Source organism: Leptodactylus fuscus, chromosome 4, assembly GCF_031893055.1.
Source record: "Leptodactylus fuscus isolate aLepFus1 chromosome 4, aLepFus1.hap2, whole genome shotgun sequence".
NCBI classification, from domain to species: Eukaryota; Metazoa; Chordata; class Amphibia; order Anura; family Leptodactylidae; genus Leptodactylus; species Leptodactylus fuscus.
In genome coordinates, this window is record NC_134268.1 from 122744591 (window position 1) to 122762911 (window position 18321).

At 40.6% G+C, this 18321-nt stretch overlaps 1 protein-coding gene across 1 annotated transcript in view; it reads right to left on the reverse strand.

Annotated features, from left to right (window-relative positions):
• Positions 1-18321, reverse strand: part of LOC142200556 (dynein axonemal heavy chain 5-like) — a 384102-nt gene that overhangs the window by 240882 nt on the left and 124899 nt on the right. Inside the window, exons 26-33 of the mRNA XM_075270991.1 lie at positions 16561-16758; positions 12119-12199; positions 11633-12037; positions 11406-11524; positions 11001-11137; positions 10250-10412; positions 4564-4675; positions 3335-3463 (exon numbers count right to left, since the gene is read on the reverse strand). Of these exons, the coding sequence (XP_075127092.1) occupies positions 3335-3463; positions 4564-4675; positions 10250-10412; positions 11001-11137; positions 11406-11524; positions 11633-12037; positions 12119-12199; positions 16561-16758 (1344 nt within the window). The remainder of the gene's footprint in view (positions 1-3334; positions 3464-4563; positions 4676-10249; positions 10413-11000; positions 11138-11405; positions 11525-11632; positions 12038-12118; positions 12200-16560; positions 16759-18321) is intronic.

The window sequence follows — 18321 nt, forward strand, 5'->3', positions numbered from 1 at the left end:
CCACTGTGAGCATATAATACTGTGTTTGAGCCACTGGTGAGCACATAATACTGTGTGGGGGCCACTGTGGAGCACATAATACTGTGTTAGGGCCACTGTGGAGCGCATAATACTGTGTGGGGTCCACTGAGGAGCATATAATCTGTCCCAATATTGTTTACATGCTGGGTGCTGAGCTGCTCATGCACCGTATTTTTGATAACTACGCTTCAGCACCTGTAACCACCACTATAAAAAATTCGCTCTAGCAAGAGGGTAGGGGGCCCCGGACAAAAATTTGCACCTGGGCCCACAATTCTTAAGTTACGCCACTTCCATCTACTGCACCAGTGCCTTGAGGCTGATGGAAAAGCTAAAACTCCATTTGGAGCCAGAAAATTCCTTTAAAAGCCAATCAAGGCATGCACAAATAGAGGAAGCAGTGAGATACGTTAGGCAGAGGAAATAAAATTCAATAGTACCAGGAATGAAATCTGCCTAAATAAAGTAGTGTTTTGCCCTCACAATCAGAATTCAGCTTTTATTCTGATTGCAGAAAATGACAAATGAATGTGGTCATTGATAGACTGACATCACAAGGCTACTTTTCCTTTCATGCATATATGATGTGCAATGAGATTTGCAGGTGAAAGACTAGAACATTTGTATGGTTCTAGATTCTCTGTATTGTGTGTCTGATAGATTCTAGTTACAGCTACCACATAATTTATTTTAATTACACAAGGCTATTTGCATGGCTAATAAGTAGAAAAAAAAAAATGAGTATGCCATACTCAAGACAAGCTACAAGGTGCACACACAAATGAAGGACTGCTGTGCTGATGTACTCTCATTTGTTCTATATAAATATTCATACAACAATAACATCTCCACATGCTTTCATTTATAGATTACTATAGTTCACCTCCCGCAGAACAAACCTAATTGATATTGAAGAGGAAATGCCACCTCCGGATCAGATTGCATATCCAAACCCACACACAAGTGCAGGTCGCCCAGTGTTCAATAATGATGGTATAACCTCTGTCACATTCAGTGGTAGGTTACGTTACCCACTGGTATCATATTATATGCACATGAAAGCCATTATTAAAGAGGATGCTTCACCACCTTCGCTTAGTGCAGCTCGTTGCATCATTGCTCCATTGATTCTGGCACAGTTGGAATACAGTTGCTTCATATGCCTTTTAGGTTCTGTACTGTCAGTATCAGGCAGGAGCAGGAAAAGGGTAAAATTCTGAGCTACAACACAGTCTGCCTCTGACTGGAGCTCTGAATCATGCCCCCTTTCCTTCTCCTGCCTGACACTGCCAAAAAGGTACTTAAATCAGGCATCAAAATTAACAGCATTGATTGCACTGGAATGGAGGGGGCTACAGAAAAATTTCCAACTGTACTGGATAATCTTAATAATGAAAAACCTAAAAAGTAAATTATAACCAATGATATCCTTTTTTGCTGGAGGATGCTACATATATGGTATTTCATCACTGTGTGGCTTTTTGTATGGAGACCTCCTCAGTGTATACGCTATTGCTTCTAATAATTAGAATTTGGCCTTTGCCACTCTGATCCTTACACCCTGACTGTTTTTAATGTTATGGATGTATATAATATACAGACTAGAAAAAAGCTCCAATTTCTTCTATACCAGTAAACTGTTCTCTAATGGTCTGGTATCATTTAGGAAATAATTGTAATGTCTGTGTGGCTTTGTATTGGACACCAATCAAGAAATGAGCAGATCTTTCAGGGGTTATAGTTAACAGGCATGCGTCTTTATTTTTAGAAACAGGTCAGAGTCTCATAATAGACTTTATATTGCACAGATCACCACCTCAGAATGACAGAAATACTAGCTGTGTCACTTCAGAGGCTATTATTAAACGGCACAAAGTTAAAGACTCAGAGGCAAGTCTTTCAGAAGCAATGCAATAATACTATAAATGTACTGTTCTGGCTAATGTAACTGGTTACAATTCTGGGCATGAATAGTGGCAAAACAGTGAATTTTTTTGGCTTTACCAGCCACAAGTATAGTGTCTAATGTAATGGAAATGTTTTGTTCTTTAATATTTGAAAACATTTACTAGTTTACGGTCAGGGTTGGAATTCAATTTTTTTTAATAACAGATTCCATTGTGGCACTGGAAGGAGGGAGGAGTTGGTTGGAGCACAAATTTATATTAGATGGGAGGGGTAGTACCACAATCCTTTAACACAAAGCCATGACTCCTTTTTGGAGCCCCACCCTCACAGTGAATAACCTACCTTTTTAATACCTATGACCTATCATTTGGATAGGCCATCAATATTACATCTGTGGGGGTCTGACAGCCAGGACCCTGCAGATAAGCTGATTTGAGAGAGCGTGACTAATTAACATGGCAGGAGTTGTGCTCCTCACAAGAAAAAACATAAATGTACTTGCGTCCACACAGATTGGTTGAATTCCTGGACCAGCCCTTTAATAACCTCCCAAAAGATATTGTTCACCATACAGTATAATGACTCGATCACTGGACTTCATAAAGTATAGACTGTACATCGTATGGTACTAATGTGGCCTATGGCCTGCAGCCTACAAGTCAGAGAGTGGTAGAGCAGGAAGCCTGGGGTTCTATTTCTCCCTGCTTCTGTAATCCAGTTGTATTTTTAACAAATGAATCAGCAGAACCAGGGAAAACTGGCTGCCTCCCACTTCTGTTCACACTATATAGAATAATACCCTACAACAACAGCACCCTACGAAATCGATGTATAATTACCGGCAAAATGACAAAGTACTATTCTTCAATTGTACAAGGTGATTCAAAAAGAATAGTGCAAAGTTATAGCATCAGAATTCTATGTCTATGAATTATGCATTGATAATACTTGGATAGATGTATTTTTATTTTAATAAATTTGTATTATATTCCCTCAGTTATGAACACCAAGGCTATAATTATGAATCACCCTTTACATAACCGGGAATACCTGCAATCTCACATTACCACAAAGCAAATCTACAACCATTGATACAAATTGAAGGCTAAGCAAATCTTATATTTGATGTAATCACACATTTGCAAATGCTGGCATAAAATGAATGAAGAAATAAGTGGCATAACAGCGATCACATAAATAATTTGGAAGTGTCAGTCAAAATTGGATGTTTCTATACATTATGGTATGGATATGCTCAGGAATTGATCATTAGCTGTATTAAAGAATACAAGTCCTGTAAGTAGTGGACCCTTCTGAGTACATTAGCTGCAGAAATATTATGGTAAAGGCAGATTTATTATTGAACTGATGACTCATGATTACACTATTTATTCTTGGCACTAACCTCAATATCCTCTTTGTATTTTAGCAAGGATGCTTCCATGATATTCTTCAGGGAAAAGCTTTCTGATTCTACATCAAAAGTGTGCCCAGTAAGCTGTGATATTCTGTCCCAATGTCTCTTCATCATTGCCTAGAGAGTGAAAAACAAAAGTAAATTACATTGAAACAAGACAATAAATGCATTAAAGATGCAATAACTGTGCAGAACATACACATTGGGGAATCCACAATTTTTAATTCTCCAGATATTAAAATGCAAGATCTGTATAGTAAGAGTTCTTTTATATATGCTCCAGGTATGAAAACTATCATGACTGTTGCAGAAAATCTGTCAATTATGTTAGTCTGCTGTAATTGGGATTTCATAATGAAATAGTTTGGTCAAATAGGGAAGTTTCGTCAAAGTTTTCACATGTTTATTTTTCCCAGTATAGGGAAAAAACTAAGGGGGTGTTCACACTACTGCCGCTGTCCACCCAGGGGTTTCCGCCCTAAACCCCAGAGAAACTGGACAGGTGGAGAAGCTGCATACAGACCCCGGCAGCTTGCGTTAAATCCCATTCAAATGAATGGGTTTTAAAGTTTACCGCCGGTAAGCCATCCCCTGTCCAGTTTCTCCAGGGTTTAGGACGGGATCCCCTGGGTGGACAGCGGTGGTAGTGTGAACGCCCCCTAAGCCCAATAGCTTTCATAAAATTATACTTAATAGAAGTCTATTTTGAGGCTTATAAAGACTAAAAATTGACATTTATTCATTAAGGAAACCAATACAGAACCATATAGTATAGTAAGTTGTGCCATAAATAATGCACTAAAACAGTGAGAGAGTTAAGTGTTCAGATGGATCTTGGTTGATGGTATTTGAAGGAAGGTGAACATTTGGCCATTGTGCAAACTTAGATTGATTGGGTTCAGAATGTATAAGGACATCTGAAGACAAGATGACCTTCCTTCAAATATAAGATCTACAATTAACTTGTACAATGAGTACAAAGGGGTTGTCCAGGACTTTAGAAAAATTCTAACAGCATGGAATGCTTTGGAATAAAGAATAAAAATCTCACTTATAGTATGTGAATGGTTTTGGTTATGAAAATTAAATTATCAGCAAATATGAAGTATTCCAGGCTGGAACAGTTAATGAAACATCATTCCCATTTCTGACCAGGTCCCTGCATCCATTTTATCTAGTAGCAGCAACAACATTTGGAAGGAGAAAAGAGTTAGTACTTTGTTTGACATCATTTCAAGCAGAGGGCAGCTCTCACTGAAGTCATCAATCTTGGTCTTCAAGTCATTAAATGCTTGCCATTCCTTCAGAGCTTTTGGCAGCTTACGGATTCTAATATAAGGAAGAACATATAACATTGTTTTAAAAGACAAACAATACTTTACAGCATGTATAGTGTTAACATTTTTATTTGTAAATGTACAGTACAGATTCATCAAAATCAACAAAACAGTATGAGAGCTGAAATGAAAGACTCCCTCCAACAAAGGAGGAAAATGATGTAGAAAACATCCTTTGTTCTTGTACAACTTGATACAGTAATAAAATATGAATTAATCTAATCAAAGGCAATGTCACATTATTCAACACTGCTTAAGATATTTTTCTATCAAAGGCTTAGACAAGTTGTTTGGACTGAATTAAATAGTGCACATGTATAGCTGTTGTAGGCTAGTGTTCAGTAATGTACCCCAAATAAAGTTCCCAAATCTATTTTTGTTATCACATTTGCTCTTTTTGGAAGAAGCATTGTTCTAATAAATTTGCAGTGAGACAGGAAATTGGGGAAGCAGATAAATGCTGTAGGAAAACAGTCTATGGGGGTAATTTATCAAGCCCTACAGTCAAGAATTATATTAAATAATAGGTCTTTTGTAATTTTTTGGCTTAGCCAAACAAAATGCAAATTGTCTTGTGTCCTTGATGTTCAACTTGCTCAAAGCATGAATAACAGTATATTTTGACCACTTTGGGTCAGCTTAGTAGACCCAATTTTTTGTAAATGGGCATAATGAAGGTATTGCATATCTGTGATTCCAGTCTACATCCAGGGCAAGGGGAGGCCAGTTTTACATAGAGGAAGCTGCTGAGAGACTATAGCAGGTAAGTTCTACCCTCTGCCATGTTAGTTAAAACAGCAAAACCCATCCCTATTCAGAGTATCTCTATTCGGAGTGCACCCACTTACCAGCAATTAAATGAAGGAATAGCAATTACATAATGCTTCCATTTGTTCCAGTTGTAGGCTGATGTCACACACATGCACACTACAATTTCCAATGGGCAAGCAGCACCTTCATGAGCCAATGGGTGCAATTTTTCATGGGGACTGACCAGGCTCTCCACTTGTAAGAAGTGAACGGACAAAAGGCTGTGTAGCATGATGCGTTTCGGGTTTAAAAAAATTCCTCTCTCAAATGCTAAATTTACAGGTCACATTGGGCCTGACAGATTAATGGCACCGATATCGCCAACCCCAGGCACATAATAGAAAATCTGACCAGTGCGCTGAATTCAGCGCATTGTCGGCTCTCTAGTGGTATATAAAACCACTAGAGATGAGCGAGTAGTATTCGATCGAATACCACTATTCGATCGAATACTCGTATCGGTCGAATACCACGCGGGAAAATTCCTTTGAATTCAATGCAAAAACCTCCTCTTGCGCCTCATCCTGCTACTTCCGGAACTTGGAGGATCCAAGGTGTCGAACTTTGGTTTCCATGGAAACCGGAACAACATTCCCGTTTTTTCACATAGACTATAATAGGATTCGATATTCGAATCAATACTACTCGCTCACCTCTAAAAACCACATTCATGAGGACATGAAAGGTCCTCTAAAGAATTTGGGGGGTTAGTTTTGCTTTCCATAGCCACCTGCCTTTTATTATGTATTTTAGCTGATTTTATTTCCTTTTTACAGATTATATTAAAGGGGTTGTCTGGGTAAAAATGGGAAAACACTTTAAATTTTAAATCAGACAGGAGCAGAGAATCATACTTGCCTTTCCATGGTGCTATTTTAAAATATGTTTTTCCCAGAAAACCTTGTTAATGTAGATGTAAACGTCTCCCACTTAACCTCTGTATCACTATCTGACAATAGCTGCTCCCAGTCTATATCCTGAAGTGCAGCCCTTAATCTGGGGACATTGGCCTTTTTAACCCCTTCCCGCCAATGGCATTTTTTGATTTTCGTTTTTAGTTTTTGACTCCCCTCCTTCTAAACCCCATAACTTTTTTATTTCTCCGCTCTCAGAGACATATGAGGAGGTCTTACTCTTCGCGGCACAAATTTTTCTTCCTGATGCCACAATTAATTATTCTGTATAATGTATTGGGAAGCTGGAAAAAAATTCAGAATGGGGTGAATTTGAAGAAAAAAATGCATTTCTGCGACTTTCTTACGGGCATCGGTTTTACGGTGTTCACTGTGCAGCCAAAATGACATGTCCCCTGTACTCTGTGTTTCGGTACAATTCCGGGGATACCAAATTTATATGGTTTTATTTATATTTTAACCTCTAAAAAAAATCCTTTTCTTTATTTTATTTTATGGTAGAGTTGGAAGGGACCTCAAGGGCCATCGGGTCCAACCCCCTGCGAGTGCAGGTTTTCCTAAATCATCCCAGCTATATGTTTATCCAAAACGGTTTTCTAAAAGTCGCCATATTCTGACAGCCGTAACATTTTTATACGTCTGTGTACGGGGATGCATAGGGCGTCTTTTTTAGAGGGAGTCGAGTGTACTATTTAGTTCTACCATTTTCTGGAAATGCTATTGCTTTGATCACTTTTTATTAAAATTTTTATTAGAATCAAAACTGTGAATAAACATGGGTTTTGGCACTTTTGACTATTTTTCCCGCTACGGCGTTTACAGTACAGGAAAAATATTTTTATAGATCTGTAGAGCGGGTGCTTTCGGACACAGGGATACCTAACATGTATGTGTTTCACAGTATTTAACTACTTTTATATGTGTTCTAGGGAAAGGGGGATGATTTGAATTTTTAATACTTTTTAAAAAAAATATTTTTTTTTTTACTTTTTTTTTTTTTTTTTTTTAAATTTGCATTTATTAGACCCCCTAGGGGTCTTGAACCCCAGGGGGTCTGATCACTAATGCAATGCATAACAATGCTAATGCATTGCAATGCATTTAAAATTATCGGCACTTCTATTTCAGGCTATATAGCATAGTCTGCAATTGAAGCAATGTAATGATAAGCCGGGGAGCCTACACAAGGCTCCCGGCTGTCATAGTAATGTGACGTAATGTGGCGATCACCAGGAAAATGGCGGCACCAACGCGCTGCCGGGAAAATGGCGCCTCAGTCAGCTTTGAGCTACAGCGTAAAGCAGTAGACACCCGGCGGCTATGGCGGCCAACCGGCTCCCAGGCGGTCGCCATAGTTACAAACCGGGCATGCGCCGTACTAGTACGGAGGATGTCGGGAAAGGGTTAAAGTTGGGGGATTTTACCCTCCCAACCTTTCTTTGTTTTTTACAATTTAAGTGGAATCTGATTCTATTATGGTAACTATTACCTAGGTTTTTACCAACAGTGACATTTCCAATAAGTCCCATATTATTAGAGATGATCAGATCTAGCAAAGCATCCCATATAGTTGGATCTTAGACAAGTGCAGCATCCCAGAGTGTTCCTGCTTATATTATGTTTGTATTTCCTGTCTATATGTTCTAAGTATTGTTTTGCAATTCTCTCTATACTATCTTCTTACTATATTTTCCCTGTTTGTTTCTCCACTGTTTTGTCTCCCCACACTTGGTACAGCTCTGGCCTATCACAAGCCACTGGGCAGAGACTTTAAGTTGTGGCCTCAGTCTAGCAGTTGGCAGTGGACAGTGTATGTCAGTAGTTCCGCACACAGAACCAGTGGGAAAAAAATATGCCCAAGGCTCACATAAAGACAGCCCTGAGACAGGAAATTCTGCTTTCCATCACTAGGACACTGTGGTAGGAAGTACTGACCAGGACCTGCTGTTACAAGGTAACCAGACTCCTGGAAGGACTGCATTGGAGTACAGCCCCCAATATGCTCTGCTGGAGGTGGCTTAGATGAAGTTGTTGGCATGGAGGATGGCACTAGAGCTTTACTATAAATGGGAATCCCCTAAAGACAAAGACTGAGAATACTATACAGTTGGAGACTCGGAAGCTGCAAGGTTTACAGTTATAGTGTGGTGAGTAAAGTTTAACCTGTTTGAACTGCACTGCTGCCTCCTGAGTTGTTCCTGAATTACCATCAGGGCCCTTCCAAACACCATCACACCGGCTCAGAGTAAGAGGAGACCCCTCTCCAACTGGAAGCATCCCAGGGGAACTACTATCATCAACACCTGGTAGTATAGTAGGTCCCCCTTGTTGGTGTCTGACATAGGAGGTGAGCTGGGGAGTTTGGTTGAGGCCACTCAGCCTATCCAGTGGCACAACTACTGCCACTATTACTTCCATCCTCCAGTTCCTTCCATCTGGGCTGTGGCTCAAGCTGGACCATAAAATTGTCCTGCAACAAATTGATGAATTCTCTCCCCTTTTGCAAACTATACAGTACCATGACCTCAGTCAATATCCGGGAAGTTAAAAACTCCCATCAAGACCACTGTGCCCGCCTGTGCCATCCACTCAGTATTTTATCCTTATTCAATTGCACCCACAAGGATTCCACATCCTCACAATCTTTACGCACATTTACCTTTTTCATACTCACTTTTATGCTGCCTGTGGCATGCATACACACTCCATCTGCCTTCCTTTTTGACCTGTCTTTACGATCGAGTGTAAAATAAAGAATGTTTACAATTTAATTGTGTGAGGAATCTATCCACGTCTCAACTGCACCAACTTCATCAATATTTTTCTCCTGGACGAGGGCCTCAAACTCATCCAGTTTGTCTGCTAGGCTTCTGGCATTTGTGAACATACACTTTGACTTGTCATCCAAGTTCATTGCCAGAAGTGTGCAGTCTTGAAATTTTATGGCCAGATTTGTCCATACTGTTCGGTGTAATAAATGGATCTCCCTATCAACTATTCTAATCCCCCCCACCATGATAACCTGTCTCCTCTCTGACCTATTTACCCCTATATCTGCTCTTCCCCCATTCCTAGTTTAAATGCTCCGCTATCCCTGCTAAAATGCTCTCCTCCATTACAGCAGACCCCTTCCATTCATGCGGAAAACAGCTTGTATCCCAGTTAAAAGTCAGCTAAGAGCTCTAGGAACCCATTTATCACATCCAACCTTTTTAGAATGTCATAAAAATTTGCGTAATCTGGTTTAATGGTTAGCACTGTTGCTTTGCAGCACTGTAGTCCTGGGTTAGAATCTGACCAACATCTGCAAGTTTGAATGTTCTCACTGTGTTTGCGTGGGTTTCCTCCCACACTCCAGAGACATACTGAGAGGGAATGTCAAGCTGCTTACTCACTGTGTGATTTGTAGTGATGGATTTTAGCACTCCAGCACTGCTACATTGAAATCTATGGGCCAGCATTGTATTACCTAAAGCTGTGGCTACACTTTGTATGAGTAGTGTAAACATTACCAGGAGGTGTGCTGTCCCTGAACAGCTGATCTGTAGGGGTCCCAACTAAAGGACCCTCGCAGATATAATATTGGTAACCTATCTGAAAGATAGACCATCAATATTAGAAACTGGATAACTCCTTTAAAAAGGGTACCAGGTTTATTAAAGATTATGTAATCTTCGTACAGCATTGCAGACTTCAGTACAACTTCCCCTCATTGGAAATCTCATTGGTCTGCTAACAGGTGAGAATCTAAATTCCATATTCTTTCTTGTCATCAGAACTTGATGTCTGGAAGGGATATCAAAGCAATTAAAGCTCGTAGCAATGCAAATATAAATACACACCGATTTTGGAAGTCCAGAAGTTCACTGTTAATTTTTTCAATATCCAGATCAGTCCACAAGATGTCATAATATCCATTAATATTTTCTATAACTGCATTGTAAAGGCCATAAAGTTTCTGCAGCAAAGATAGTTCCCGTTTAATTCTTTGCAGTTCAGTATATTCTAAAAAACAGTAATAAGCAACAGAAAAAAAATGAGAATTTTTGAAGCATGAGATAAAAAAGGAATACTAAAAGGTGATAAGAGTCTGATTAGTGGGGGTCTGAATAGTGGGACTTCTACCGATCACAGTTTTGTATCAACCCAGTTGAATGGAGTGGTGATCAATCTTGTGCACTGAGTCTATGGGACTGCAAATGATAGTCCCAAAGAGTTTGTATGGAGAGACAGTGGACATACTAAATTGCCATTCCATTGAAATTAGGTTTTGAAGTTTTGATTATGGGAAAACGCTTTTAATTAACTCGTACTATCATACTGATGTCAGTGGCTGGTAAATATCAGAAAAAGTCACTTCTATTCAACCTATGCTTGTTGCTCACTTTACATAGAATTTTAGTAACATTGCTGATATCAGAACTATTTCCAGTCTCTTATACTTGATACTTGGTTCCTTTGAGAATCTTGGTTATGCCCCCGTAAACCTGTGTAAGTGCCACATAAGGGGAATATTTGGCAGTTTTCTTATTACTTCAGGATTTAGAGTTCTTTAAGAGCTGAACTTGATGTTATTGTAATTGTGCCGTTTACCAGTTATTGGGAGACCAAAGAGTTCTTCGCCTCCAGAAAAAGTAATATATTTCCTCCATAATTCATCAAATTTAGCCTGGAACACTTGCAATCTGTCACTCGCTTCCCTGGGAGGAATCTCTTCAACTCCAGGACCACTATGAAGAAAAGAATTACAAATAAGGACATAAATAAAAGACTCTATAAGTTAGAGATTAAAACATCTCCTATGCTACAGTATGAACAGCCATTTCTGTCAAAGCAATAAAACTGCTGTACAGTATTTAAAGTCAGAGTCTTGTTTAAAACAAGAACTAGAAAATAGACCGATGTCACACGCAATGAAAAAATATGCTTTAAACCGGGCCACCAGCTGCTTGCTAATGCCCATGAAACTGAGCGGCAATGATCTACGTCTGTACTTACGATACATCGTAATCTTTATAAAACTCTGCAGCATCGACCTGAAATTTCTTCACACCATCCAGTAAATCTGTTTTCATCTCTGGTTGCACTTTAATAAGTAAATTCTGCATTTGCACCACCTGACAAAAAAGGCATTAAAGAACTAGTGAGACCTGTAAAAGTCCTATTGGCTTTATACTTGCATATATCAATATTTTACAATACATTTATGAACATATTATCTCTACCTGTGTGTTCAAGTTCTTCCAAGCATAGGCCAATCCATCCACACGCTCAGCATTGCCGTCTTGAAACAGAAGATCGTATTTTACCAGAAGGCTATGGGACTCTTCAATTGGTCCAATCATCATGTCAATCTTTATTTCAGATTCTCTGATTTCTTTCAAGGCATCCATTGCTCCACGAACATCATCAAGGTCATTAATTGGTCTGTTCAATCGCTTACTAAGATTATCAATAAATGAATAGATCTCATCCATGTCCATTGCAGCCTTTTTATTCAGAGCTGAGCCAATTGCTCTCTTCCACCTGCGGCACTCCTGTACTAATGCCATCTTCAGGCAATCCGTGGAAAAGTCTACAGATCCTACAATGCAGTGACCCGGAAGTTCATTGATTTGGGTTTCCAATTGCTGTAAAAAAAAATACATGAAAGGGAGATGACATTAAAACTTATCCAATGGATTCCCTGACATGACTAGTATTTAGCTTACCGAATAATAGTTCAGTTGACTGCGAAATTCAGACATTACTGGGTTGGTATCCAGGAATTCTTTAACTTTTTCATCAACATCCTAAGAAATGCAAAAGTAAAAAAAAGTTGACATGAAATTCAAATAGATTTACAGCATTGGAGCCAGGTGATCAATGATCACAAAGCTATGACATAACTCCACTGAGGTCTTTACTGGAGACATATGCCCTCAGAAACATCCTTAGCGGTGTGCAACCCATTCTGTGATATAAGGCACAACCCATGCGGTCATACAGGGCACATCATTTGTCACAAATCAACAGGGAGCCACTGGCCTTAAAAACCTGCGCACCTGGAACCAGTACCACATAGTGCACAAACCCAAGGAAAGACAACTACTCAGGATTCCCTAGTATATTGATTTGTCATATTTCTTTAGGCATAGTATTATTACATTATTTCAGCAATATATTGGACATATAATTTATGCATGTGATGGATGTATTGAAAAGAAGGCATCCATAGAAGGTACTTCACAAATCATTAACAACCTATAGCCATCACAAGGCCAAATTTTATTCATCTTGCTTTCTACTCATGATAACCAGTAAACATGTCCCTTATGAATAGCAAAAGTGCTCAAGCTCTTTCACAGCATGTGCTCAGTTGCTCATATTGAGTATAGGTAAATTTGGTGAGATTTGCAGGGAATGATTAGAATAGTAAAAAGAATAACAGGCGGATTTAGCAAAAGCTGAATGCTCTGGTTACCAAAATGTGTTTACTATAACCTTTAAGCTGTATATGACGATTTATGTTTGGAGAATTTGAAGAGAGTAAGGGAATGAAAAGCAAAAATATAGATATATACAATGCCACTGAGAGTGTGCTGCGACAATAATGAAAATGTATAGGAATAAGTGATCATTTGTCTGAATATACTACCAATGATCATTACATTGAGGGAACTATTACACAGTTTACTTGTGCTAAAACAGGTTTTTTTTGTGAAACTACACAGTTTTTTTTTTTTTAATTTATACATGAGATGTCCATCATGATCACAGACAGCACACAAACCTGCTTACATTTGGGTTGTGTGATGACTGTGAAAAACAGGCATTTTTTTTTTTTTTTTTTTTTTTTTTTTTTACCATTTCCTAACATTTCTATGTCTGTGTGTCTGGGAAAAACAAATAGCACACAGATTGTATCCATGTGTGATTTTCATGGACCCATAGACCCTAATGGAGAGCTGTGGTCCACAAAATAGATCAATATAGAGCATGTCTCATGGTTTGAAGAACACTAATCTGCACATGCCCATTAAAGTAAATGGGTATGAAAGAAGTAGGTGACTTTCATGGACATCAGATGTCTGCAAAATGAAGACATGTCAACAAGGCCTTTTTTATTGGTGTAGGAAATACAGGACATACATTCTCAAGAGTAAGTCTAGTCTTACATCATGATTGTACTATACTGTTCATGAGTTTACTTAGTAAAAAAGTGATGTGAATCTAACAACAGGTGTAACAGCACCCTTAAAGGGGTTGTCCAGGATAAAAAAGACATTTTTACATTGAACTAAACATCCCCTTGCCCACCACCTACTTTATAAATCACTTTTATTATCAAATTTACCATGATCACTAGGGTGGTCACGTGACACCCTTCCCGGCATACTTACCTTTCCTTCCTGCTGTCTCATGTCGGGTTGGGTCACCAGCAACACGCGCACAACGGGCTAGTGCACATGCAGGAGCCGCTTGGTGCTGTCACAAAGATGGCTGCTGGCAGTGAAGTGGGCCGGATTGCCAGGGAAAAAAGCGAGGGTTTTTTTTAGAAAGGGAGGTGTGGTAATGGAGACCTAGGATTTTAATGATGGCTGCTGAGGGTGTAGTGGTTGGGCTAGCTAAGAAAACAGGGAGGAGGGAGTGTGTGAGAAAGGGTGGAGGTCAGTCAGTGAGAGAGGGAGAAGAAGTGAGGCATCCTGGAACTTGTAGGAGACACAGAAGAGGAAGTTATGGATCTAAACAAATGCAGAGAATGCAATGCGCTCACTGAGAACCCCAGAAATCACTCAAAACACTGCTAAAAGTATTTGTGGCCTTTATTAAACTCATTAATAGCACTAACAGACCTTTTTTCTAAAATAATTTTTTGCCTGGAAAACCCCTTCAAAGGCAACTGAATGAGCAACAATTGACTTCTTATATCTTTGGTTCTCATTAGAATAGTTGTAAAGCACAAGTCTGTACACAAGCAGAAAAAGCCCCTAGACTCCTGTGTTACAGACCAGACTCTTCATGCTGCCATTTAGTACATCTATGTACACCATACTCCCTTAGAATGTCTCTAGGGCAACAAACCTTGCTAATATAGGCATTTTCACAGATTCCATAGATTTGTATTGGTGCAATACTAAGAAATAGAGATGAGCGAACACTAAAATGTTCGAGGTTCGAAATTCGATTCGAACAGCCGCTCACTGTTCGAGTGTTCGAATGGGTTTCGAACCCCATTGTAGTCTATGGGGAACATAAACTCGTTAAGGGGGAAACCCAAATTCGTGTCTGGAGGGTCACCAAGTCCACTATGACACCCCAGGAAATGATACCAACACCCTGGAATGACACTGGGACAGCAGGGGAAGCATGTCTGGGGGCATAAAAGTCACTTTATTTCATGGAAATCCCTGTCAGTTTGCGATTTTCGCAAGCTAACTTTTCCCCATAGAAATGCATTGGCCAGAGCTGATTGGCCAGAGTACGGAACTCGACCAATCAGCGCTGGCTCTGCTGGAGGAGGCGGAGTCTAAGATCGCTCCACACCAGTCTCCATTCAGGTCCGACCTTAGACTCCGCCTCCTCCGGCAGAGCCAGCGCTGATTGGCCGAAGGCTGGCCAATGCATTCCTATGTGAATACAGAGACTTAGCAGTGCTGAGTCAGTTTTGCTCAACTACACATCTGATGCACACTCGGCACTGCTACATCAGATGTAGCAATCTGATGTAGCAGAGCCGAGGGTGCACTAGAACCCCTGTGCAAACTCAGTTCACGCTAATAGAATGCATTGGCCAGAGCTGATTGGCCAATGCATTCTATTAGCCCGATGAAGTAGAGCTGAATGTGTGTGCTAAGCACACACATTCAGCTCTACTTCATCGGGCTAATAGAATGCATTGGCCAGCGCTGATTGGCAAGAGTACGGAATTCGGCCAATCAGCGCTGGCTCTGCTGGAGGAGGCGGAGTCTAAGATCGCTCCACACCAGTCTCCATTCAGGTCCGACCTTAGACTCCGCCTCCTCCAGCAGAGCCAGCGCTGATTGGCCGAATTCCGTACTCTGGCCAATCAGCACTGGCTAATGCATTGTATTGGCGTGATGAAGCAGTGCTGAATGTGTGTGCTTAGCACACACATTCAGCTCTACTTCATCGGGCTAATAGAATGCATTGGCCAATCAGCGCTGGCCAATGCATTCTATTAGCTTGATGAAGCAGAGTGTGCACAAGGGTTCAAGCGCACCCTCGGCTCTGATGTAGCAGAGCCGAGGGTGCACAAGGGTTCAAGTGCACCCTCGGCTCTCCTACATCAGAGCCGAGGGTGCGCTTGAACCCTTGTGCAGCCTCGGCTCTGCTACATCAGCGCCGAGGGTGCGCTTGAACCCTTGTGCACACTCTGCTTCATCAAGCTAATAGAATGCATTGGCCAGCACTGATTGGCCAGAGTACGGAATTCGGCCAATCAGCGCTGGCCAATGCATCCCTATGGGAAAAAGTTTATCTCACAAAAATCACAATTACACACCCGATAGAGCCCCAAAAAGTTATTTTTAATAACATTCCCCCCTAAATAAAGGTTATCCCTATCTATCCCCGCCTGTACAGCTATCCCTGTCTCATAGTCACAAAGTTCACATTCTCATATGACCCGGATTTGAAATCCACTATTCGTCTAAAATGGAGGTCACCTGATTTCGGCAGCCAATGACTTTTGCCGATTTTTTTCAATGCCCCCGTTGTCGTAGTTCCTGTCCCACCTCCCCTGCGCTGTTATTGGTGCAAAAAAGGCGCCAGGGAAGGTGGGAGGGGAATCGAATTTTGGCGCACTTTACCACGCGGTGTTCGATTCGATTCGAACATGGCGAACACCCTGATATCCGATCGAACATGTGTTCGATAGAACACTGTTCGCTCATCTCTACTAAGAAACCATACAACATAGATCCATAATACAGCTATATGCTTTAGGCCTTAAAAGGGCATTGTATTGTTTAATATATACATTTTTTTCTACTAACTGCAACATATGTAAACTCTTGGAAAGTAATGTACCAAACAATCATAATTTCCACATCGTAGCATTATTTTATGACATCCAAGTGTCTACACGGATACTGAGTTTTTTGTGGAGGTTACCGTGCAGGCATATCCACGCCACTTAGAATTATCTTACCTGATTCCATATTCCAGAAAATGTAGTAAAACTATTCAAGACATCAGTTGCATCTGTTTTAAGTAACAGGACAATAGAACTGAGGTTGGCTACAACTTTACTGACATCTTTATGTTCAGTGATTTGCTTATCCAATGGTTTCAGCACCACCATCTTGGTAAGTTCATCACCCAGATCTCTTGCAGCATTTTGCTCCAACTAGAAAGTGATTGAAGACAGAAGTTAAACTGTGAATTTGCAAGTGTAAATATAGGGGAATACCATGTTAACAGATATTTTAGATCTTGTAAACACAAAATTTAAAGTCCAATACAATTCTAAAAAGAAAAAGTCTGTTTTTGGCCTCTTCTGATACTGCTTCATCACAACATACTACTTTCTTTATTTGAAGTGTAGCTCCCCATCAGCGGCGTAACTAGGAATGGCAGGGCCCCGTGGCGAACTTTTGACATCCCCCCCCCCCCGACCGACACAGACGACCTCGACCAACCCCCTCCTATGCATTCCTGCGCATTCTATTATGCCCCATAGTGGCCCCTTCACACAGTATTATCCCCCATAGTGACCCCTGCACACAGTATTATCCCCCATAGTGGGCCCTGCACACAGTATTATCCCCCATAGTGGGCCCTGCACACAGTATTATCCCCCATAGTGGGCCCTGCACACAGTATTATCCCCCATAGTGGGCCCTGCACACAGTATTATCCCCCATAGTGGCCCTTGCACACAGTATTATCCCCCATAGTGGCCCTTGCACACAGTATTATCCCCCATAGTGGCCCCTGCACACAGTATTATCCCCAATAGTGGCCCCTGCACACAGTATTATCCCACATAGTGGCCCCTGCACACAGTATTATCCCCCATAGTGACCCCTGCACACAGTATTATCCCCCATAGTGGCCCCTGTGCACAGTATTATCCCCAATAGTGGCCCCTGCACACAATATTATCCCCCATAGTGGCCCCTGCACACAGTATTATGTCCCACTGTGGACACCCATAAACTATTATACTCTGGGATCTTTTATACTCTGGGGGATAATAATCGGAGACCCGAAAAACATAAAAAACTACTGTTTCTTACCTGTCCCCCGGGTCCTACGCTGTCTTCTCCGCTCCCATCCTTCTTCAATGACGTCGGACGTCACATGACCCGAGACGCAGGCCGGGTTCATGTGACGTCAGAGATGTCAGAAAGGACATCAGGAAGGAGGCCTAGCAGGATCGTGGAGAGGTAAGTAACAGTGTTTATGTTTCTTACCTCTCCCGGTCCGCCAATTATTATACTTGGGGGTCCGATAAGACCCCCGAGTATAATGATAGCAGCAGTAGCGGCTGTCACTGGGCCCCCAATGTCCCAGGCCCTGTGGCAGCTGTCTCTGCTGCTTTGGCAGTAGTTATGCCACTGCTCCTCATATCTAAACCAGCGTACATACTTAATGCAGTGTCAATGCCCTTTCTGTGAAAATTAACATGATCGGAAATAAATCAGAATTTAAATTGAGAAGTACACAGTTTGCTGAGCAAAATGACTAATTGAAAAATGCAAAATTACAGCCTGAATAATTTTCTTTTTACACAGAAAATGAAATAATTGTCATAGATTATGAAAAGCCATCACCATGTGGTTTAATTCTTAGGAATATTATTTTAGATTAATTCTTATAAATTCTTATAAAGTAGACTTAATGGAATAGTCATTAAAGTTCTGTTTTCACAGATTTAGCATTTTCTCTACTTTGGCAATTAAAATAT